This window comes from Balaenoptera ricei, chromosome 15 (assembly GCF_028023285.1).
Source record: "Balaenoptera ricei isolate mBalRic1 chromosome 15, mBalRic1.hap2, whole genome shotgun sequence".
NCBI classification, from domain to species: Eukaryota; Metazoa; Chordata; class Mammalia; order Artiodactyla; family Balaenopteridae; genus Balaenoptera; species Balaenoptera ricei.
Window position 1 is genome coordinate 1,382,257 of NC_082653.1, and position 22,205 is coordinate 1,404,461.

A 22,205-nucleotide genomic window follows, 5' to 3' on the forward strand; every position below is an offset into this window, starting at 1 on the left:
CGAGAAGGGAGATTCTGGAAGCTGCTTTCGGAGGGACAGCTACAAACTGCAAACTAGCAAACTAGAAGAGTGTGCCCCACGGTGGGTTTCTCACGGACCTGTCCCTCCCCCCGCCCCCCGTGATCTGAATTCAGGCCTGGGCCTGGCCTCCGAGGGGTATCCGGGACTGGAGAGCCCTCTCATGGGGCACAGACAAATCAGGAGGTGCTGGTCCTACCCTGGGAGCCGGAGCTGCTTCGGCCTCCAAAGGGAGTAATCTACGGGGGGCGCAGGCCTGACACCGAGTAGGCACCACCACAGACCACCCACCCGCCCACCTCCCTGGCCCAGTGACAATGGATGGCAGGGCCCCTGTCAACCCCCAGCCCCGCCTCTCACCCACCCAGACCAGCGAGGAAGGAGGTAACTTACATCCTGCAGGCTGAGGGGGAGGTGGCCCAAGGGCCCCCAGCCGTCCTGGCCTCCGAGGGGCAGACCCTGCCTGAACCGGGAGGGCTGGTTGTGCTGGGGCCACCCGCTCCTTAGTGTTGCCAGGTAAGATCCAGGCCGCGCAGTTAAAGGTGAGCTTCAGGTAAACCGCGAGCACATCCTCAGTGCACCTGTGCCCTGGGCATTGCATGAGACATACTAACTCGAAACGTTATTGTTGCTTATCTGATATTCAAGCTTAACTGGGGGCCCGGTATTTCTTTTTTTTTTTTTTAACATCTTTATTGGAGTATAATTGCTTTACAATGGTGTGTTAGTTTCTGTTGTACAACAAAGTGAATCAGCTGTACATATACATATAACCCCATATCTCCTCCCTCTTGCATCTCCCTCCCTCCCACCCTCCCTATCCCACCCCTCTAGGTGGTCACAAACCACCGAGCTGATCTCCCTGTGCTATGCGGCTGCTTCCCACTAGCTATCTATTTTACGTTTGGTAGTGTATATATGTCCATGCCACTCTCTCACTTTGTCACAGCTTACCCTTCCCCCTCCCCTTATCCTCAAGTCCATTCTCTAGTAGGTCTGTGTCTTTATTCCCGTCTTACCCCTAGGTTCTTCATGACTTTTTTTTTTTTTTCTTAGATTCCATATATATGTGTTAGCATACGGTATTTGTTTTTCTCTTTCTGACTTACTTCACTCTGTAGGACAGACTCTAGGTCCATCCACCTCCCTACAAATAACTCAATTTCGTTTCTTTTTATGGTTGAGTAATATTCCATTGTATATATGTGCCACATCTTCTTTATCCATTCATCTGTTGATGGACACTTAGGTTGCTTCCATGTCCTGGCTATTGTAAATAGAGCTGCAATGAACATTTTGGTACATGACTCTTTTTGAATTATGGTTTTCTCAGGGTATATGCCCAGTAGTGGGATCGCTGGGTCGTATGGTAGTTCTATTTTTAGTTTTTTAAAGAACCTCCATACTGTTCTCCATAGTGGCTATATCAATTTGCATTCCCACCAACAGTGCAAGAGTGTTCCCTTTTCTCCAAACCCTCTCCAGCATTTATTGTTTCTAGATTTTTTGATGATGGCCATTCTGACCGATGTGAGATGATATCTCATTGTAGTTTTGATTTGCATTTCTCTAATGATTAGTGATGTTGAGCATTCTTTCCGGTATTTCTATTTGCTAACTCTGGCCACCATTACTGTGTCTCCTGTCTGGGGGCCCCCCTGGCCTCCACAATACCTCCTTGCCCAGACCCCAAGGGCCCGAGGGCCGCTGCGCCCTCAGTTCAGCCGCCAAACTGTGGCTTTCCCTCCATCCACCAGCTCTTCCCCTCAAGGAGAAGCTCCTGCATCTTTGCCGCTGTCAAGGGGGAGGGTGAAGGCAGGGCAAGGAGGGCAGGCGAGGGCCCGAGCCCCTGCCCCATGGGGACCAGGAAGGGAGCTGGGACCAAGGCCTGGAGGCAGCCCTTCCCCAGCCCCCAAGTGGGGCAGCTGGTTGCTCCCCACGGTGGGGGGAGGGGGAGCTGTTATGTTGAGCCCCCCTCCCGGCTGTATGGCCGGGGCCCTGGGGGCGGCTGACCCTGGGAAGGCTCTGCGCTCTCCCTCACGGCCCACCCCCCACCCGCCGCTGTGATACACACACCTCCCTCTCCCCTGGAGGAAAGTTCTCGCATCGGATGCCCATCACCGTCTTGCAGGGTCTCAGCGAGGGTGGAAGGGGGTGATATGGAGAGAGCTCAGTGCCCAAGTGGCACCAGGAATGCTCGACAGCACAGGTGGGGAGAGTGGGGCCCCCACCCTCTTCCCTGGGAGCCTCTGGCTCACTCTGCACACCCCACCCCCCAGACGTGCCTTCCCCCTCGAGGCTGGCAGCAGGAGGAGGCGTCCAAGCCCTTAGTCACTGTCATTCACCAGCTTCGGTGCCCAGGTCTCCTCCATCAATGGCTAAGCAGCAGCTACGGGCTATCGGGATGACAACTCAGTGGGAGATGAGGACAATCGGCTTTATCACCCACAAGAGTGAGTCCCACATGTGGGTTTTTCCAGGCCCCCCCAGCTGACGTCACTTCAGAAATGGGAAGGGAGAGGGGGAGGGAAGGGGAAGACAGGCGAGGTGCTTTCTGAGCCACCCTACATCTTCTGGGTGTTTTACCTCCTGGGGTTTCCCTAAAAGGCCTTCTCTCTGTGAAGATGGAAATATGCACGCATGGGGTGCTTGTGTGGGTACATGCGTGTGCCTGCGTGTGCAAGTGTCTGTGTGTGTGCACATGTATGGACCCATGTGTGTAACATATGCGTGTGACTCGTGTGCACTGATGTGCATGTGTGTGTTCCAGTGGGCATGCCAGCATGTTCGAGTGCATGTGTGCCTGTGTGTGCAGGCGTTGCACACGCGTTTTCTCATACGTGCACAGAGCACCTCCAGGAAGACATAACGGGAACAGGCCACAAGGGTGTCTCTGGGGAGGGCACTGGGGACAGAGGACCCCGGAGCGACAAGGCGGGTGGCCACGGGACCTGGGGACGTGAGGGCTGGCCCGGCTGCGTCCTGGGTCTGGGCGCCAGTTACTCAGCCACTTGGCCGTCGTCAGCCGGTGTGCTCCACACCAACAGGAGCGGCGATCAGAGGTGAAGTCGGCGAGCAACCCTGGAAGGAAAGAAAGGGAGCGACCAGGGGCTTCCCTGGCGGTCCAGCGGCTACGACTCCGTGCTCCCAATGCAGGGGGCCTGGGTTCGATCCCCGGCCAGGGAACTAGACACCACATGCTGCAACTAAGAGTTCGCATGCCGCAACTAAGGAGCCCACGTACCACAACTAAGGAGCCCGCCTGCCGCAGCTAAGACCCAGCACAACCAAATAACTAGATAAAAGAAAGGGAGCGACAACCTCAAACCGCACCTTTGCTCCCAATCAGGTACAGCTGCAAGGAGGACCTGGAACCGCTGGGCCGGGGCAGCTGGACCAGCAGACGGAGAGCAGGTGAGCAGGTGAGGGGAAGGACACCTCCCGGGGGCCTTCTGAGGTGCTGAGTGATGCCAAGAGCGCGTACCCCTCTCGTCCCACTGTCCCCGCCTGCCCTGGGACCTTAGCGCCACGTCTGGCCAGCCGACCTGACCAGAGGGTGCGCCCGTGCAGGTTCAGAGCCTGCCCGGAGAAGGGGGCAGCGGCTGGTGGGAACTGGGCACTGGAGTCCAAACTGTGCTTGTTGACGGTATCACCACCCAGCCTGCCGGGCGGGGCAGCTGGGCTCTTCCTCAGGGGGGGCACCAGCCCCTCCCCGGGAACACGGCCCAGACGCTCAGGCCCAGCCCTGAGAGCCCGGCCCTCCCCAGCAGTGGCCTCAGCGGGGCTCTGCACACATGACAGACACATCGCCGGAGCTGAAGGGACACCGTGAGGCCCCGACCCTGCACCTCCCACCCGTGTGGCCTTGGGGGGGCCAGTTAGTCCCACACTCTGAACCTCCGGAGAAGGGGATTAGAGCTGCCTTCCCCGCAGGAGGCGCAGCTGGGCTCCTGGCGGCCCGCTGAGCTCACCAGCAAAGGCGCTGTGCTTGTGGACGCTGGCGCCGTGGCTCCTGCCGTCCACCGGAACCTCGTGTGAACATGGGAACACGGGGTGCGGCGCCCTGGTACCCAGGAAAGCCCCTCAACAGCCCATGGGCTGCTGCACAGGACGCTCCTCCTGGCCACCCTGACCAGCCAGGACTCTCCACGTCACCAGAGTGTGTCCCACACGCCCTGCTCACCACCCCACTGTGAGCTGCGAGGGGCAGGGGCAAGGTCGGGCCTGTGCCCTCACCCAGGACGGCCGGCACTGGGCCCCCGGGGACAGAGTTGCAGGCTAATTTTCTGAAACCCCAACCACCTGGGCTGCTCCTTACTTCTACCGTGTGGTTTCAGCACGCCACGCATTCCCAACGCCCGTAGCGCCGTCCAGCAGGACGTGGGGGGGGGGGGTGTTTGCCCACCAGAGGGTATGAGCCCTATGGGGTCGGGGGAGATGAACAACGATCCTGAATCCTGAGCTGCTGGGGGCAAAACTGGGAAGGACGAGTGAGAAGCCCCCTGCTGTGGGAATGTCACCGGCCAGGGAGCCACAGGGTGGGGGCCGTGGGTGGGCACCACGTGGCAGCCAAGCACTGCAATTCCACGGCAACATCTGGTCGTCATTCTTATCTTCTCTGGCAAAGTCAGGGGCCCACAGTCACGGAGGGCCCAGGACCCTCACGACCTCGTTCAAGGAGGGGCCGGCGGCGGATCTGACGGGGCAGCCGTCCATCACCGCGGCCGGCATTGGTGTCACACTGTTGTTTTATTACCCCAGGCCCAGCCTGGTTACCAGGCACCCAGAGTGATGTCACTCGAGGTGAAGTAATTTACAGCTAATAGACGGGAGGGGCTGCCTCAACCAGCCGTCCGTCCATCTGTCCATCCTCACTCGAGCTCAGGCCCAGGGGGCAGGGGCGGCCAGAGACCCCTGCATCACTCCCCCTCCCCGGTGGTCAGCCGGCCATCTCCCTGTCCCTTTGTCTGCACTGTGGCTCCACGCCCTCCCTCTGCGGGGAGCTCCTAGGCCTGTGACAGGACATTTGCCAACACTGCAGTCACATGCACGTTCCCACCAACCAACGGAGAGATGAACCCGCTTGAGCGTGATTACGTCTCCCCGAAAACAAATTCAGCTGAATCCCTCCCCGGAGGACCCCTCTCTACGAGGGTTGTCTGGTGACCTGGCCGCGAGTGCCTGCTGGGAGGGCCTTTGAAACCAGACTCGGTTACATAAATGATACGGCACCCGTGAACTCTGTTTTCGTTTCCTGCTCCCCTTTTCTCGGCAGCCAGCTCGAGGCCCGGCTGGGTCATCCACAGTGCGGGCTGTTTGTAAGGCCCCGCATCTCCCTTTCACCAAGCCTGGGGGCAGGGTGGGCGATGACGCGCCCACCCAATCACACAGACCCTCTAAGGGCTGCAGGACCTAGACCGGGAAGTCACGGACCGCGGTGGGGGGCAGCGGCCCAAGGAGCAGGCAGGCAGCAGGGCTGAGGAGAGGCCACAGGGCAGAGCAGAGCATGGCCCAAGAGTGCCCGGGAGTGGGGTTCCAGGCCTCAGCCTCTGCCAGGCCCTGGCCCTGGTTCTCTCACCTATAAAATGGGTGTGACAGCTCACAGGAGTCGCCCCAGCTCACCAGACAGCGGTGAGCTTTAAAGGAGTTAAAACAGAAGCTCCCGGGCTCAGCCAGGCATGTGAGGGACCCTCGGGAAATACCAAGGGATGATGGTGACAATGACAGTGACAAAAGCAGCCACAGCTCAGGGGCCCCTCCCCCTGGCCGTCGCTGCCCCTCGCCCCAGCTCCAGGCTCAGTCACCGGCCAGAGGGGCAGGTGGGCCGAGGCCGGCCTTGGGCTCTGGAGCTCGGGGGTCCCTGCAGGAGAGGTACACACACCTACGCGTGCACAGTGAGTTGTACACCTGCAGGGCGCCACATCCGGGCCCATCCCCCTCAGCCCCTCCCACTTGTATCCCCGGAGGGCACCCACCCCAACCTCCCTCGCCTGGCTGAGTTCTGCAGTTCCGGTTGGTGTCAGAGAGGCTCTAGCACCCTCCACCTGGACCCCACCTCATTTCCCCCGGGGGCAGCAGGTCCTGAGGCTCAGGGGTCCGCAGACACTCCGGGTCACACAGCCCTGCGAGGGTGGAGCCGAGAGGAAGAGGGGCCCCCGCCGGGGACAGCAGGCAGGGGAGGGGGCTTTGAACTGGCTTTTCCCGGCCCAGCACAGAGGGCACACGGGCTTACCCGTACACCTGGGGAGGACGCAGACCTCCCTCTGACCTCGCAGCCCGTCCCCACCCCAGGCCTCACCCGACACAGCCAGCCAGGGCCCCCTTCCCCAGGCCCCCACTACAGGAAGGGCGGGCCCCGGGGCTGCGGTGACCCAGACAGCCCTGCCCTAAGGGGCTAGTTCCCGGGCCCTGCACCCCTCCCTGGGGCTGGACAGACGCTCTACCTCCCAGAGCTCACAGCCCCCAGTGGCCACAGGTCAGCGTGTGCATAGCAGGCAGCCTGATGGAGCCTTTCTTGCGAGGAGGCAGACGCCTCTGGGGCTGCCCTGAGGCGTCCAAGGAGAGGCCTGGGTCCCCCTCGGGAGCTGGTCCAGAGGCCCCGACCCTTCCTTATCCCCCCGATGAGGTCTGTTCTTTTCCATCCATACCTGCGTCTGAGTTAGGGGTTCCCAAGCTCAGGGGCTGGGAGGAGGCAGCCGCTGGGCAAATGACACCCCGAGCCCAGCTGTGAGAGCCTGCCCCCAGCCACTAGGGCCCTGGCCGCCACTTTCCCCAAGGCCCCCGCAGGCAGCCCCTCACAGGCCTCGAATCATGGATCTCAGCTCTGCCTGGTCACCAGGGGGTTAACAAGCCAACCCTCTTATCTCCCCGGGGCTGGGGTAGGGTCCCCACCTCACAGACGCATCCCCCAGGGCAGCCCTGGCCAGGTCCCAAGAGAGGGAAGCCTGGGGGAGACGAGCGGGGGTCACCCACGGCTGACCTCTGGGGCAGAGATTCCTTCTTCCCGTGCCTCTCTCGCCCATCCCAGTAGCCCTGCTCTCAGGGCCCCCACCTGGCTGCAGTTGAGCTCCTGGGGCCCCAGCCCTCTGCTCCCCTCAGCATCTGCCCAGTGCCCGCTGAGTGCCCATCCCACTAACTGCTCCCCAAGCCAGTGTGAGGGGCAGGCACTAGTGTCACCCCCACTTTACAGATGAACGGAGATACAGAAAGAATAGCAGCTCACCCCAGTTCACACAGCTTGAGATGGCAAGGCGGAGCCCGAAGGAGGTTGGACTGCTTCGAGTTCATGCTCTGACCTGCTTCCCCAGAGCTTCCCACGAGGCTCAGGGTCTGGTGGGGAGGCAGGGCAGGAACACACAACCACAAAACATGATGAGGTAGGAGGGAAGGGAGAGAGAGCAACTTATCAGGAAGGCCACAGACAGGAGGGGACTTGCAAGCTGGGCATTGAGGGATGTGTAGGAGTTCAGCAAGTAGAGAAGAGGGCAAAGGAAGGGTCCTCCAAGTTGGGGAGCAGCACGGGCCAAGGCCTAGGGGAGAGGCAGGCTTGCAGCTGGATGGGCCGGCAGGGACTGTGAGGTCCTGGGGGACTGGGACACCCGCTCCCTCCCGGGGGACCCAGCAGGCCTGGCAGGGGCAGTCGCACGGAAGGAGGAAGACAGGTCCTGTAGCATCAGAAGGTGACTTGGGGGGTAAGGGAGGCTGGGCAAGGCGCAGGTGGGTGGGGAGGGAACTTGGCTTTGCAGTTTCAGCTTAGATGCCTCTCTTTTTGGTTCAAGTAGCAGGGATCGTGAAGGGGTCCAGATGCTGTCACAGACAACCAGTGCCCCTCCCACCCTGTCACTGTACCCCAAGGCTGGCAAGCATCAGCAGGGTGTCCCGCCTGGTGGGATGGGGAAATACCACCAGCAGCCTCTGTTTCGACTGCTCCAGGGCCGTGAGCTCACATCCCACCTGGGGAGGCTACTGCACATGGAGACGCACCGAGTGACAGCAGAGCCCTGCACACCCATCAGACGGCCCTTCATCTGGTCCAGCCTGGGAGGAGCCTTCAAAGAGTACATCTCCTTCCGGAGACACCAGGGATTCAGGGGCCGCTTCTGCCACCCAACCCCCACCTCCGGAAATGGTCTCAGCCTTTTAATTATTTAAAAAAAACACACGTCCATTTTAGCGATTTGTTAATACGGAAAAAGTGACCAGAGATTGCCTCCTTATGTATATTTTGCATTCTTAGCTTGTTTTAATTACCTCGTTTACTAGCTGTGTGACCTTGGGCAGGTTAGCTAACCTCTCTGTGCCTTGTTTCCCCATTTGTAACAGGAGTAATAACAACATCCTGTACCTCATACGACTGGTGTGAGAATCAAATGGAAACATCACAGGGCAAGGCACAGCACCCACCTGACGTTGGGTCTCCTATTCAGGACTTCACCGGATTTATGCCAAGAGAAAAACACAAGTCCCTCCCCCCTCCCCTCCCCCACAGCCCCAACAGGGTCCCAGGTTTGCTGTGGATCTTCCATTTTTCCTTGGATCTTTTTTTTTTTTTGAGTGGAGGGGTGTCTCAACCCCCATCGAGCTGAGACTCCCCTTTTACACTTCTCCTCACCCCTGGTGCTGGCGGAGCATCTTCCGATGTCATTCAAACTCTCCCTACCCTGGGCTCTGAGGACCGCGGGGGCAGCGCGGGTTCTACCGACTTCACGGTGCCACGGCCTCGGCGCCGGTTCTGCTGACGGACCTCGCTGGTGAGACCGCCGTCTTGAGCGCGCAGGGGCCCGTGGCACAGCGAGGTTCCAGTACCCTGAGCTCTCGGGGACCTCTCTCTGCTCTCCTGGGGCCCCGCCCACTGCGAAAGAGAGAAAGCCGAGATCCACTAGCGGGGTCTGCAGGGAGTAGGGCGGGGAGGGCCCGCTTCGGACCCCCAAGGGGAGCACATGGGGAGCAGGTACCATGGGAGACCATCGCGGCAGCGTGGACCCGGGGCCCTGATGGCGGGGGAGGGCCTGGGAGCGGTGGGTAAAGGGGATACTTGACTCCTACTCCCCCTCCCAGTGGCACACTGCCAAGGCTTGTGAGGAGTCCAGAGCCCGCCTGGAAACTTCCGTGGGGTCCCCAGCCCAGGGTGAGAGTGGGGGCCTTGCCTGCCACATTCCAGGGGCCCTGGGTGGCCCGATGTGCACCCCGAATTACAGTCTGGTGCCGGAGCACATGGAGAGAAGCGAGTGCCAGGCCTCCCCACCCCTCCGCAAGGCGAAAGTGCCCTGGCCCTCGTGGAGTCGCCCTGGCCCCAGTCAGCGTCCCGGACCTACATACAAGAAGGGACTCCAGGGACGGCCCATTTCTGGCAACGAAAAACAATCACTGCCCCAAGCACAGCAGCCCGGGTCCCTCTGGTGAGCCCTGCTCTTCGCTGGCTCTGTGGGGAGGCTTCGGTCACCAGTCAGCAAAGCGGCTCGGGTGGCCCGTTTCACCAAGGTGCTGGCACCATCGGGCCCACCCAGGGAGTGCCAGGAGCCACCTCCAGGCCCACCCATCCCACATGCCTGGTGCCTGGAGGAGACTCTTTGGGAATCCCCCAAAGCGAAAGGCCCACCTAGGGGTGGAGGCAAGAAGCTGGGCAGGGACCTTGTGGAAAGGAAGTGCATCCAGATGGAGACTGCCCACCCAACCTGGGCCCCCCCCCAGCTGGGAATGAGTGCGGCAGTTGCCCTGCTTGGTAAGAAACTGAGGAAACCGTGGGAATTCCGCTGGGCTTCGCGGGGGCAGTGGCCGTGGTACAGCGGTTTGAGTTCGGGGAAACGGAGCCAAGCAGCCCCTTTGGAAGCGGGACCCCTGCTCTGGGCCCCAGACCAGGGGTGCATTGGGGGGTCTCTACCACTGTGTCCGTGGTGGCGAGGCCAGGTTCACGGACTCATCCACAGACGGCACGAGACACCAAGCCAGCCTTAGCGGAAGCCTGGGACTGGCGGAGGGAGGGCTGTGGATTTGCGAAAACCCCGAACAGATTTAGAGAAGCCTTCGCGCCGGGACTGCTCCGGGGCACCAAGCACCTGGCTGGTTCGTGCCGCCTGCGTTGGCCGGGACTCGGCGTTGGGTGCCCCGCGCGGTGCTTCCAGTCGCCTTTCTCGCGGAGCTCCGCGCGCCCAGCCTGATCCGGTCACGTGGCAACGCGGCCGCAGCCCCGGCGCTGACCCCGAGGGGAGGGCCCCGCGAGGGAAGGGGTGGTGCGGCGGGGGCGGGCCGGGGCGGGGCGGCCCGGAGGCGCGGCCGGAGCACCGGGATTCCCTGCGGAACCGCGCGGACCCCGACTCCCAGTCTCCAGCCCGCCTGTCGCCGCCTGCCGCGCCCGCGCCCTCTGCGCCCTCCGGTCCTCACGACCAGCCGGTGAGTACCCAGCCGGGCCTGGCCGCGCGCCCCTCCCCAGCCTGGCGCCTTCCCCCAGCGCCCAGACCCCGCGTCCTGCGGACCTGCCGGGTTTCTCCTTCTCAGCGCCCACCATGCCCACCCGGGAACCTCCGAAGCCCCGGCTGTGGAGGAGGTGAGCTCGACGTTCCCGCTGCACCCGGGATGCCCCCATGAGCCGCTCCGAGCAGCCCCCGCCCCCTGCCGTCTGTCCCCGCAGGCTCCAGGACCCGCCCCAAGAACCGCCGGGCTGGGGAATGAGGAGCGTGGCCTGAGCAACAGCACCTGCGGGGCACAGCGGCCGTGACCTCGACACCCGTCCCTCTTCCCTGCAGGTCAAGGCCGCGCCAGGGAAGATGTACCAGAGCCTGGCGCTGGCCCCGAGCCCCAGCCAGACCGCCTACGCGGATTCGGGGGCCTTTCTGCACACCCCGGGCGCCGGCTCCCCGGTGTTCGTGCCGCCGGCGCGCGTCCCCTCCATGCTGCCCTACCTGCCGGCGTGTGAGCCGTGCCCGCAGGCTCCCGCGATCGCCGGGCATCCCGGCTGGGCACAGGCAGCCGCGGCGGACTCGTCGGCGTTCGGCTCCGGCAGCCCGCACCCGCCAGCCGCTCCGCCGCCCGGGGCCACCGCCTTCCCCTTTGCGCACAGCACCCCGGGACCTGGCGGCGGCGGCGGCGCAGGGGCCCGGGACGGCGGCGCCTTTCAGGGCGCGATGCTGGCTCGCGAGCAGTACCCGGCTCCGCTCGGGCGGCCCGTGGGCTCCTCGTACCCCACCGCGTACCCGGCCTACGTGAGCACCGAGGTGGCCCCGTCTTGGACCTCTGGACCCTTGGACGGCAGCGTCCTGCACAGCCTACAGGCCCGCCCGGCTGGCCTCCCGGGCCACGGAGTCACCTTCGGTGAGTGCGGGACTGGGAGGTGGCTCCACTGACTGGGGTCCTGGGTGCTGGCCGTACTGGGGTGCAAACCCGCACCCTACGAAATGCACCCCCCCAGAGTCAGGGCTTTCCCAGCCAGCTCCGACACCAGCATGGGGCGGGCCCAGAACCCCCGGGACGCGTAAACCTGGACGGAACGCAGCGGCTGCCACCCCGAGATGAAAACACCGTCCTGAGTTTCTTTTTGCACACCTCTATATTTCTACTTTTCATTCATCCAAACCCAATATTCTGGGATCGTGCCATTTAGAGCCTACGTCTTAAACGTTTTTATGAAAAGTTTTGGAAATGATTATTTTTTAAAGCCCAAAATACCAGTTTATCTAAGTAAACCACCACATTCATCTCTGTTCTAGAATGTTTATGTATTCTAATTTGAGACCCAGTTGCAATCGCTCTCCAGGGTATAAATTTGAGTAATCGGACTCCAGGCCCTTAAAGCGGAGAGTTGCTCCCCATCCCTCCCTCCTGAGTCGCGGGCGCCACCGACTCTTTCTCACCCCACCCTCAAAACTGAGGGCCACGCCTTTTTTTGCTGCCCCAGTCTTTTAGCCTACACCCCGCCCCCAGCTCCTCAGCGCAGGAAGCGGGATCCACTTGGCCGGGCCGCCAGGGTGCCCCACGCCTGGCGCCCACCCCTGGCCAGGCGATGATTGATCCCCGCCCCGCCCCCACCCGGCGCCCAAGTGTCTCCAGCGCCTGGCCAGGTCTGGAGGGGGCCAGGAGTCCTCGCCCCAGCAGCTCAAGTGGGAGGACGGTGCTGAGACCGCAAAAGCTGACAGTGAAGGCACCGCGGTCCTCGTGGGATCCCGCAATCCGATTCGGCCTCACTGCCACTGCCCGCCCTCCAGATCGACTCACTTTGCAGAGGACAAGGCCCTCGTCCTCTGCCAGTGTAGACGCTCCTGCCTCCCTAGAGAATCAAAATTACCAATGCTGGTGCTGGATCCTGTTCAGAGTGGGGCAATTCCCTGTCACCCGCCCCGAGGTTGGATTTATTCACCCTCCCCCCACCTTTTAAAGCAGCCCTGAGGAGTGATTGAGACCTGGCATGAACTTCACTGTATGTAAACTTAAACTTAGAAAAGAAAGTTAGGTAAAGTAGATTTTGAAGCAAAATAAAATAAAGGCACAAAAAGGAAGGGAAGGAGAAGGTGCTGCAGACATGGCGGCTCCCAGGAAGGGGCAGAGCCTCACCCAGCAGCCGCCCGCCTTCCCGCAGCGGCTGACCTCCTGGAGGAGTTCCCCGGCGAGGGGCGCGAGTGTGTCAACTGCGGGGCCCTGTCCACGCCGCTGTGGCGCCGGGACGGCACCGGCCACTACCTGTGCAACGCCTGCGGTCTCTACCACAAGATGAACGGCGTCAACCGGCCCCTCACGCGGCCGCAGAAGCGCCTGGTGAGTGCGGGCAGCCACAGGGCAGGAGGGGGCGGCGCTTCTGCGGCCATGGCCTGGGCGCCAGGGGAGCCCCAGGAGGCCCGGGCGGGGTGGCAGCGCCCGGTCCACTGTCACGGGCCCCCTGGGCTGGAGGCCACGCGCTCGCCGTGTCTGCGGGGTCTCCCAAGCTCGGCCCTGAACCTCCTGGGCAGGGGATCGCTCTGCCCCCGCTGTGGGCTCGGCCCTGTGGCTCCAAGGGGCTTTGGGCTGGCCAGGGCGGGGGGGCGCAGAGAGGCAAGGTGACCTGACCCCAGGGAGGGGACTGGAGGGGAAAGTGGCTGCTGAGTGCGGGCTTTGTTGGAGGACGTTGAATGTTACGGGGGAGGGACCCTGGGCCCGCTGCCTCTGATACTGCGAGGATGGGATGAGACCAGGTCTGTGGCAGTTCCCTGGGCGAAACTTGTTTTCACTTTTGGTTTCTTCTGCTGTATGGCTGGGTGGCCAGCAAGGGACTGGGAGCCCGACTTCTGCCCCCAGCACGGCAGAGTCCCAGAAGCAGCGTAAAGGTTTCAAGTTCCTTTGTTCTCTACCATTTCACAGGCAAATCTTTAAATAGTTTTTTTTTTTTTTAATTTTATTTATTTATTTACGGCTGTGTTGGGTCTTCGTTTCTGTGTGAGGGCTTTCTCTAGTTGCGGCGAGCGGGGGCCACTCTTCATCGCGGTGCGCGGGCCTCTCACTATCACGGCCTCTCTTGTTGCGGAGCACAGGCTCCAGACGCACAGGCTCAGTAGTTGTGGCTCACGGGCCTAGTCGCTCCGCGGCATGTGGGATCTTCCCAGACCAGGGCTCGAACCCGTCACAGGCAAATTTTGATGCTCAAGTAGTTTTGTAAATAAGTGGCAGGGCCCGCCGATGTCGGCCAGCTGTCCAGTCAGTGAGGCCGCGGTGGCTCCCGGTTCCAGGTCCGGGCAGGGTTGTGTTTCTGGGGTGATGCTGGTGTGAGCCCTGTAGGGCCAGGCGGCTGGTTCTGGTGTGTCGGGCCCCGAGGAGTGTGGAAGGGCTTTCCGTGGCTGATGCTGTGGGATGGCCGTGCCATGGCTGCTGGTCTGGGCCACGGGGCGGTCGGGTGCTGGCCTTTACTGGAAATTCGAAGGCCCGGCTATGGCAGCGCCGGGGCCAGACGCTTTGAGGCCCCAAGCTGGGTGGGCAGGAAGCAGGACTGACTCGGTCGGGCAGCTTGAGGGCAGCCGCTGTTTTCCTTCCTCTGATCTGGCCTGGCGTTTGGGGCTCTGCGGGTCCCCCAACCTCCATCCACCCATGCTGTGCCTCTCAGAGGAAGGGGGGGGCGAGTCCACATCACCCCAAGTCTCGTCTCTGCCCCTGTGATCATGCCCCCAACCCCAGGCGTGCTGCACCGGCCTGATGTCTGGTGTGGCCTCAGGGAAGGGGAAACTGAGGCCAAGGGACAGGGTCCTGGGGGCTGGGTGCAACCCAGACCTGACCCCGAGCAGCAGACCGGTCCTCTCCTCTGGCTCCCTGCACTGTCCCCAGGCCAAGCCCTAAACTGGGTGCCGAGGAGGCACTGCTGAACGGGAGATGCAGGGCTCCCTGCCTCTACCCACACCCCTCGCAGGGCTCAGCTCCCAGCAGAAAATTCCTGACTTGGCGGGGGCGGTGGGCCAGGGCCACCATCTCCACCTTGAGGCGTTTACCGTCACATCAGCCGGATGACCACCCGGGGCTCCGAGACACTGAGTGACTTCCCTGGGCATGCAGCCCGCTGACGGCCAGCCCTGGGCTCGGACCAGGACTGTGGCCTCAGGCTCCCACGAGCGCCCCACTCAGGCTGAGCCCCCTGCCCCAGCCCTGGGTCTTCTTGCCCAGGCCGCTGCGAGATGAATTCAGGGGCTGCCCCCTTGCCTGCTGGGAAGGTCAATTAGACGGCGTGTGCAGAGCACTTGGACGGCCGTGGCCGGTGTGGGTGGGCTGGCGTCGGCCACTTGGCCTGGCGAGGCCCGTTTCGTAGTTGAGGACGTGGGATATTCCGCTTTGGGGGGCCCCCAGGGTGAGGGATCTCTGCATGCCTGCTTGTCTCCCCGAGGCCACAGGGTCGGCCCGGCCCTGGTCACCCCTGAGTCCAGGCCCACGTGGATCTGATTGTAGAACACGCCCAGGAAGCGTTTGCCCAGTGGGGCTGGGCCCGGGGGCTTTCTCAGGGCCCCTCTGCTCCCCGTCCCTCCCTGAGCAGGATCCTAGGGGGTTCCTCTGACTGGCTGCGGGGGGGCCCACCTGTCACTCAGGGCGGGCGGCCCCACCGCTTGCCCGGCGGCCGGTCCTGGCAGGGCCAGGCTCGCTGCGAAAACCCTGAGATTCTTGCAGTCCTGAGACCAGAGCCCGGGCCGCGTGCTCCTGGCCATGGGGGCTGGGCCGGTCCCCCCAGACTTGCCCCCGCTCCAGTGCCTCGGTCCCCCTCGCGTGTGGGCAGAAGTGATGCCCCGGAAGGGCCTCTCCGGGAAGAACTAACCCTCCCCTTCTTTCAAATAATTCCAAACGTCCTAGAAGCTTGTCAGCAAGAATACAGGAATGTGACGGTAACAAGCGTGCCCCCGTTCCCGGTAGGAACCCGTGTCTTTTTTACCCTTTGCCTCCCATGTGCCTCCTCGGTCATAGGCTGGGGGGTTACACCTTGGACCCGAGGCTTCCATCAGTGTAGACGAGCAGGGAGGGTGGTCCTGTCCCTGCGGCCGGGGGCTCTACGAGCACCCCTCGGCCCGGCCTGACCCCAAAACGTCGGAGCCCAGCAGCCAGGGTCCGTGGACAGCAGGCCCGTTAGCCCGAGGCCGGCTCTGACGCCAGCTCCGGGACGTGGCCGGTGCCACGGAGGCAGCAACATCCTTCGAAGGCTCACCGACCCACGTGCTCCTGCCTGCACAGCCCGCCTCACAGACTGGTGTCCTCAGCTCGCTTTGCCCCGAGCAATGCCGGGCTCCCGCCCTCCATCAGGTTGCGTCCCCGCGTCTCCCCTGCCAAGAGCGTCCAGAGGACCCGTTTGAAACGGGAGCATCTTTGCGGCTCCACCACCTGCAACCTTTACTTTCCCAGCCGCATCTCCGCCTCTCCGCCAGCCCCCCACCCAGCTCTGCGCCGCCCACCACCCTGATTCCCCTGGACGTCCGGATGCTCGTGGAGCCTGGAGCTCAGGCAGGCTCTGCTGCTGGCTTTGAAGTTGCACTTCTTTTGAAAAGAACAGACCAAAAAGGAAAAACGAAACGAAACCTGGAGAGGCCCCGCAGTTAGGGGCCCTGAGAGTGGCCAGGCCTGGCCGTCTGTCCCGACAGCGAGTGAGGAAGGACAGAGGGAGGCTCCGGGCGTCCAGGGGGTGCAGGCAGCCCCGGGGACGTGACCCCTGAGTGTGTTCAGCCAAGGAAGGAGGTGCTGTCCACGCCGGGACCACCCCCGCACCTCTGGCCCCTCATTGTCTGAGCCTCAGTTCCCCCCCGTAAGACGCAGGCAGCTGAGGGGATGGAAAAAGATAAACAAGCAAGCACTGCGAGAATTTTTTCAAGGTCATTCTTTTTTCCCATTTTCGTGATTTTAATCTAATTTCCAGTTTCTCGATTTTAATTTATGCTCGCTGGAGAGAGGTTCCAGTGTGGCTTCCAGATTCCCCTGCACCCCCAGGGTCTGGGTGATGGGTTCACACCACCTGGGCTTGTGTCCTGCCTACACGCGGTCCAGCTGCTGTAGCTTCTCCCCAGGACCCACAGCAGTGCATGTAGCTCCGCTGCTTCCACAATGCACAGGCGACCGTGGGGGACGCTTGGGGTGCACGTGTGTCTGCGGTCGTGCCCACGTGTGTGCAGCCTTGCGGTCGTGCTGTTGGAAACAGTGCTGACGTGAAGCCTTCGCGTGGGTCTCTTTACACCGTTGCGGGAGTGTTTCGGTAGGAAGGATTTTAGTAGGAAGTGGCCTGACGGCCGGCCAAGGAGACAGCATTCCTGTGATTCCTACAGGAATGATGCTAAAATTTTGGGGGAATGTGAGATGGCAATGTGAACTCTAAGGGAGCAGCTGTTGGTAAAAGACCCTGAGGGTCCCAGCTGGATTGGGAGGAGGGGCCTCAGGCCATGGTCCCCCCTTTGGTCTGAAGGCACAGCTGGAGCTGGGGACCGCGATGGGGCCCAAGAAGGTAGGTTAGGGTCACCAGATAAAATACAGAATGCACAGTTAGATGTGAATTTCAGATAAACAACGAATAGCGTTTTAGAATAAATATGTCCCAAATGTTGCATGGGGCATGCTTACACAAAATATTTGCTGCTTATCTGAAATTCACATCGAGCTGGGCATCCTGTTTGTTTGTTTGTTTGCTAAATCTGGGAACCCTGGGGAGGTCCCAAGGCCTCCTCCCACCTTAGGAAGATGGATGGACTCGGGGTCAGGGGATCCTGGGCCGGGGCAGGCAGCGGGGCTGGGAGTGGGCCCGGGAGAGCAGGGGGCCTCCGTGTGGGCACAGCTCCCCGCAGCCAAGAGGCAGGTGGAAGGGAGGGAAGGGAGCAGAGAGGGGGAGACTCGAACTGTGTCCAGTAAAAGCAGCTGCTTTCTAGACAAGATCAGGATGTGGCCGCCGTCTTCCCAGGGAGGCCCTCCGGCTGGGGGCCTGCTTGACCCCAGGGCCAGGGCTGCTGCCTCAGAGTGTGTCCCACCATCCGTCCCTTCCGCTTCTGCTGGGCCTGGGCCAGCCGCCAGCTCTCTCCACTCCAGCAGGTGCACAGGTCCCACCCCTAGGAACCCTGGGGAGACCACTGGAGATGGGGCCAGGCTGGACATCAGGCTGGACACACAGCCGTGGCCTAGAGGCCGCTGGCCAGAGGATGGGGTCTCCCCAGCCAGGCCGGGAGCTCCCGCCCTGCCCTCCCTCTGAGCCTCCAAGGCCTCGTCCCTTCCTTGTCTCGTGGCCCTTTTGTCCCAGATCCTGGGGCAGAGTCCTGCCTGGAGACCGGAGGCTGAGCCTTAGATTAAACAGGGCGGAATTCCCTGGAGCCTCTGGCGGCCGCCTGGGCCTGGGGGAGGGGAGGGCGAGGAGGCGTTTCCAGTCTGCGTTTTCTTAGGAACGGCTGGTGCCGGGGTCTCCAGACGGGCCCCACTCTCCCTCCCGGGCCAGTCACAGGGAGAGCCTGTGCCCTCGAACAGCTGACAGCCTGGGGGAAGGGGGTGGGCAGGAGACGGTCGGCAAGTCTGGCAGCTCGGTCAGTGCAGAAGGAAGGACCCCAGAGACGGCAGACAGACGGGGCAACTGAGGCTGCCGCCGTCAGCTCAGCCCTACCCCGGGACAGATTCCTTTTGTGGCTTCTTTCGTCCATCTTGCTTTTGGTTGCCCTCTGGCTCGGTCCTGGGCTGGAGAGTACTGAGGAGAGAACACACGTCCTTGGGACGATTTTGAGTGTGGAGTCTCACGGGCTTCTGTCCTGGTGCCCCGGGGTGCCACTGAAACACCGTAGCGGATGTGACTTGGTCTGACCGCAGCTGCCACGGGGAGGTCGGGGTAGAGACCCTGCATCACTGTGGTCCGGGCGAGGGGGCAGGGGACTGGACCAGACAGGGGCCATGCAAACGAGGGAAAAGGTCAGACAGATTCAGGGCATCTGAGGGCAGGGGCTGGGGAGAGGAAAGGGCAGACCCCCAAGGACGAAGTCTGGGGGGGACGGGGCTGGGGAGGGGTGTGCCACCTGCAGGCTGTGCTGGGGGGGGAGGGAGGGGCTTTGGACCTGAGGTGCCTTGGGGGGCCCTGGGCAGCACAGAGCGTCTGGAGCTCCCAGACTGCAGGGGACAGGACCCCATGCACACACCGAAATGTGAGTCGGGCAGAATCCTTGCCTGGGAGAGAGGGGCTGGGCTCTGGGAGCTCGAGGACCTTGAGCTGGTGGGAGGACCGGGGTCAGGCCTCTGACAGCTGCTCCCCAGCCAGCCAGCCAGCTCGGCAGAGCCCCTGGACCCCCGGGCTCGTTAGGCCCCGATTCCTGGGTGAGCACTGTCTGGGGCCCGCTGGGCCCCCACGTGCAGGGAGGTTTGGGGACCCTGGTTGGATACGGACCTGGGAGGTCGGCCTCTGGAAGGTTCTGGAAGGGCCGTCTTGCCCCAGTATGAGGCATGTGAGCAGCAAGGCAGGGGTGGGCATCGGGGACCCGCAGCCCACAGTCCGGCGCAGAGCTGCTGAGCTGAGCATGGGCTCAGAGCGCCAAGTCTTGGGAGGCAAGGCCCAGAGGGACCGGCAGACCCCCTGGATGTTCAGCCCGGGGCCTGACCCGAGGGCGGCACTGTGACTCCCAAGGCTGTGCTCCACCACAGAAATACGGGGCTAAGGCCCAGCGTTGGTTAAAAAGAGGCCTCAACAGACACCCAGCTGCCTGTCTGTGCTGGGCTCTTCACGAGATCCTGACCCCACAGGAGGCCTGTGGCAGGTCTACGGTCACCCCCATTTTACTGATAGGGAAGCTGAGGCCCAGAAAGGTGAAGTGACCTGTCCCAGGGCTAGCAGGGCGCCAGGTCGAGGCTCCGAGGAATCCCGGGCAGGCCTCAGGCCCTTAGCGCCCAAAGGCCTTCTCACCCAGCCCCACGCGGCCCCCAGCCCCGAGCCCAGCGTCCATCCCTCCCGCCCAGGTGCACCTGCCCCGCTGAGCCGAGCAGCAGGGCCCCAGCCCCCAGCCCTGCTCAGCCCAGCCTCCTGTCCACAGTCCTCCTCACGCCGGGCCGGTCTCTGCTGCACCAACTGCCACACCACCAACACCACGCTCTGGCGGCGCAACGTGGACGGCGAGCCGGTGTGCAATGCCTGCGGGCTCTACATGAAGCTGCACGGGGTGAGCAGGACCCTCCCTGGCCCGAGACGGGGCTGAGGAGCAGGGCAGGGGTGTGGATCAGGCTGGGCCTGAGCTGAGCATGTACACGCCTGTACACACGTGGCCCCACTGCCTGCACGTGCCCGCGTGTCACTGTGAGGCCCGTGGTACAGATGGGCTCACAGAGGCCGGAACATCACTGTGGCTTCCCCGCAGCCATTCAGCCTGGGGCAGAGGCTGGACACCCCCAGAGCCCTCCTGGCCCCCCGGCTCCCGGAGGCTGGGGTGGGACGGGCCTGGAGGAGAGTGCCAAGCCCGGGGGTAGCAGCTCCCCAAACAGGGCCGCAGGAGTGACCAGCTCTGCAGGGCTGAGATCGAGGCAGGTGGCCATGCCAAGAGGCCCCAGGGGTGAGCACAGACAGGGAGCAGCCGTTCACCACCTGCCAACCCCACCAGGTACCGCGGCCCCTGGCGATGAAGAAGGAAAGCATCCAGACACGGAAACGGAAGCCGAAGAACATCTCCAAGGCCAAAGGCTCCTCAGGTTCATGGGCCAGGGCTGTGGGAGGCCGAGAGGGAGCCCAGGCCCCCAGGCCCTCCAGTGAGGCACACCTTCTCCCTATGGAATCACTTTGAGTATCTCACATTCCACCATTAGAGATTCACATGTTTGGTGCAAGCATCATCGTCCTGAAGTGCAAATAACCCCCATTGTCCTGGGATGGTCTGGTCTGGGGAGGGGCTGGGGTGGCGGGAGTTCACCCAGCCGTGGGGCAGGAGGTCCAGTGGAGGAAGCCACATCCAGCACCTCCAACCCCCCGCGTGACCAAGGCAACCAGATCTGGCAGCTTCTGTAAATGCCCTGCCTTCCCTCCCAGGATCCGCAGGGAACACCACAGCCTCCCCGCCGGCCTCTGTCCCTGACCTGGAGATCTCAGCTGCCACTTTGAAACCTGAGCCCAGTCTGGCATCCCCTTCGTGCCCCGGGCCCAGCGTCACCTCCCAGGTAAGGAGGTCAGGGTGGGGTGGGGTGCCCAGAGCTGGCTCCCAGGCACTCCTGGGGGAACCCTGGCACCCCAGCCAGGTCAGGGCCCCCATGGGCCCCTGCCGGAAGCTTGGGGCTGGACACGCAGCTGGCCGCTGATGCCAGGAGCTGACCTGTGGCCGACGCCGGCTGAGAGCCCCTGTTGATCCTCCCAAGGGGTCCCACCCCCATTCCAGGGGCTGAGGAGGCCCCTTAGGGCAAATCGCCCTGTCACAGGGCTCCCGACCTCAAGGGAGCCGGCCACTGTTCCCGAGCCTCACCCGTGCCGTGTCCTCCCTGCAGGCCTCCCCGCAGGTGGACGACACCCTGGCCCCCAGCCACTTGGAGTTCAAATTCGAGCCCGAGGACTTTGCCTTGCCATCTGCAGCCCTGGGCCCCCAGGCCGGCCTCGGCGGGACCCTGCGCCAGGAGGCCTGGTGTGCACTGGCCTTGGCCTAGGTCCCCGGGCCCCCACCAGGACCCACCTCGCTACTTCTTTGCTCCAGCTCAGCAGAGAGACCGCCAGGCCGGACGCCAGAAGAGACTGGAGCCAGCCGGACCTGGAGGACTTCTGTGCAGACGGCAGTCGGGCCCCAGAGCAGGAGGAAGGCTGGTGGGAGAAGGGCTTGAGCCCCTCCCCGGACAGCAAGGGACCCCCAAATGTAGGGCAAGGCTCTGAACCATACCAGCCACTCTGGCCACGGCTGACTGGGGCTCCCACACCGACTTGACTTCTGTCCTCAAGGCTCACCATCATCATGTTTACAGGTTGCAGCCGCTGGAAAAACCCCACCTTCCTGTTGTAAAACCAGGATCACAGGTGAAATCACTGAGGCCGGGCAGGTAACAGGGATGAGGAGGGCAGCCAGATGGGGGGCCTCCTCAGGCCTCGGGCTGTCCATTTCCCACGTTGGACCATAGAGCCACGGCACAGAGACCTTGCCCTCCTCGGAGCACGGGATGGCCAGAGACAGATGTGCAGGTCGTGCACTGTACCGGGACGCCACCCCAGGGGGAGGCCGTTCACATCGTGGTCATTGTGGGCTTGTATTTATTTGGACGGTTTTCCCAGACCGGGCAGTAAAGGGCCTTGTTCTGACTGAATCTGTGGATTGTAACCATTTCTGATGGGCAGAGTACCCGGGGCCCAGTTCTGACCCACGCGGGCACTCTCGGGGCTGGTGGTTGGGTGACCACAGGTCCTGGCTCACCTGGGACTGCCCCAGCAGAATTATCAATAACACCCCCTTTCGCGTACAAAGCCATCCCCTCCCAGGGCTGGGTGATAAATTAGTTAGTTGGCGCACTGGCTAGGGGCAGCTGTGCCCACGGGGCTGATGAATGGCTACTAACAGCCTGAGGGCAGAGGCAGGGGGGAGGGGAGGAGGCTGCCCTACAGAGGGGCCACAGCGTCCCTCCGTCCCATTGCTGCCCTTCACCGACAAGAACTTCGGATTTTTCCACGGAAGCCAGAAACCTGGCTTTTTTTTTTTTTAATGTAAAGTCTTCCAAATGAAAGCTTCCCCCCACCCAACTCCCAATTCGATTCAAAAATCTTTTAAGTTTTGCGAGCCATCGAAACCAGCCACCGTTGCCTT

General features: G+C 62.5%; 1 protein-coding gene across 1 annotated transcript; it reads left to right on the forward strand.

Annotated features, from left to right (window-relative positions):
- The first annotated feature begins 10,318 nt into the window (after positions 1 to 10,318).
- Positions 10,319 to 21,690, forward strand: GATA5 (GATA binding protein 5). The gene is made up of 7 exons (XM_059897406.1): positions 10,319 to 10,407; positions 10,761 to 11,325; positions 12,587 to 12,762; positions 19,479 to 19,604; positions 20,040 to 20,127; positions 20,462 to 20,589; positions 20,911 to 21,690. The coding sequence occupies exons 2-7, from the start codon at positions 10,782 to 10,784 to the stop codon at positions 21,064 to 21,066; spliced, it is 1,218 nt and encodes a 405-aa protein (XP_059753389.1). The 5' UTR covers positions 10,319 to 10,407; positions 10,761 to 10,781; the 3' UTR covers positions 21,067 to 21,690.
- Positions 21,691 to 22,205: the final 515 nt, after the last annotated feature.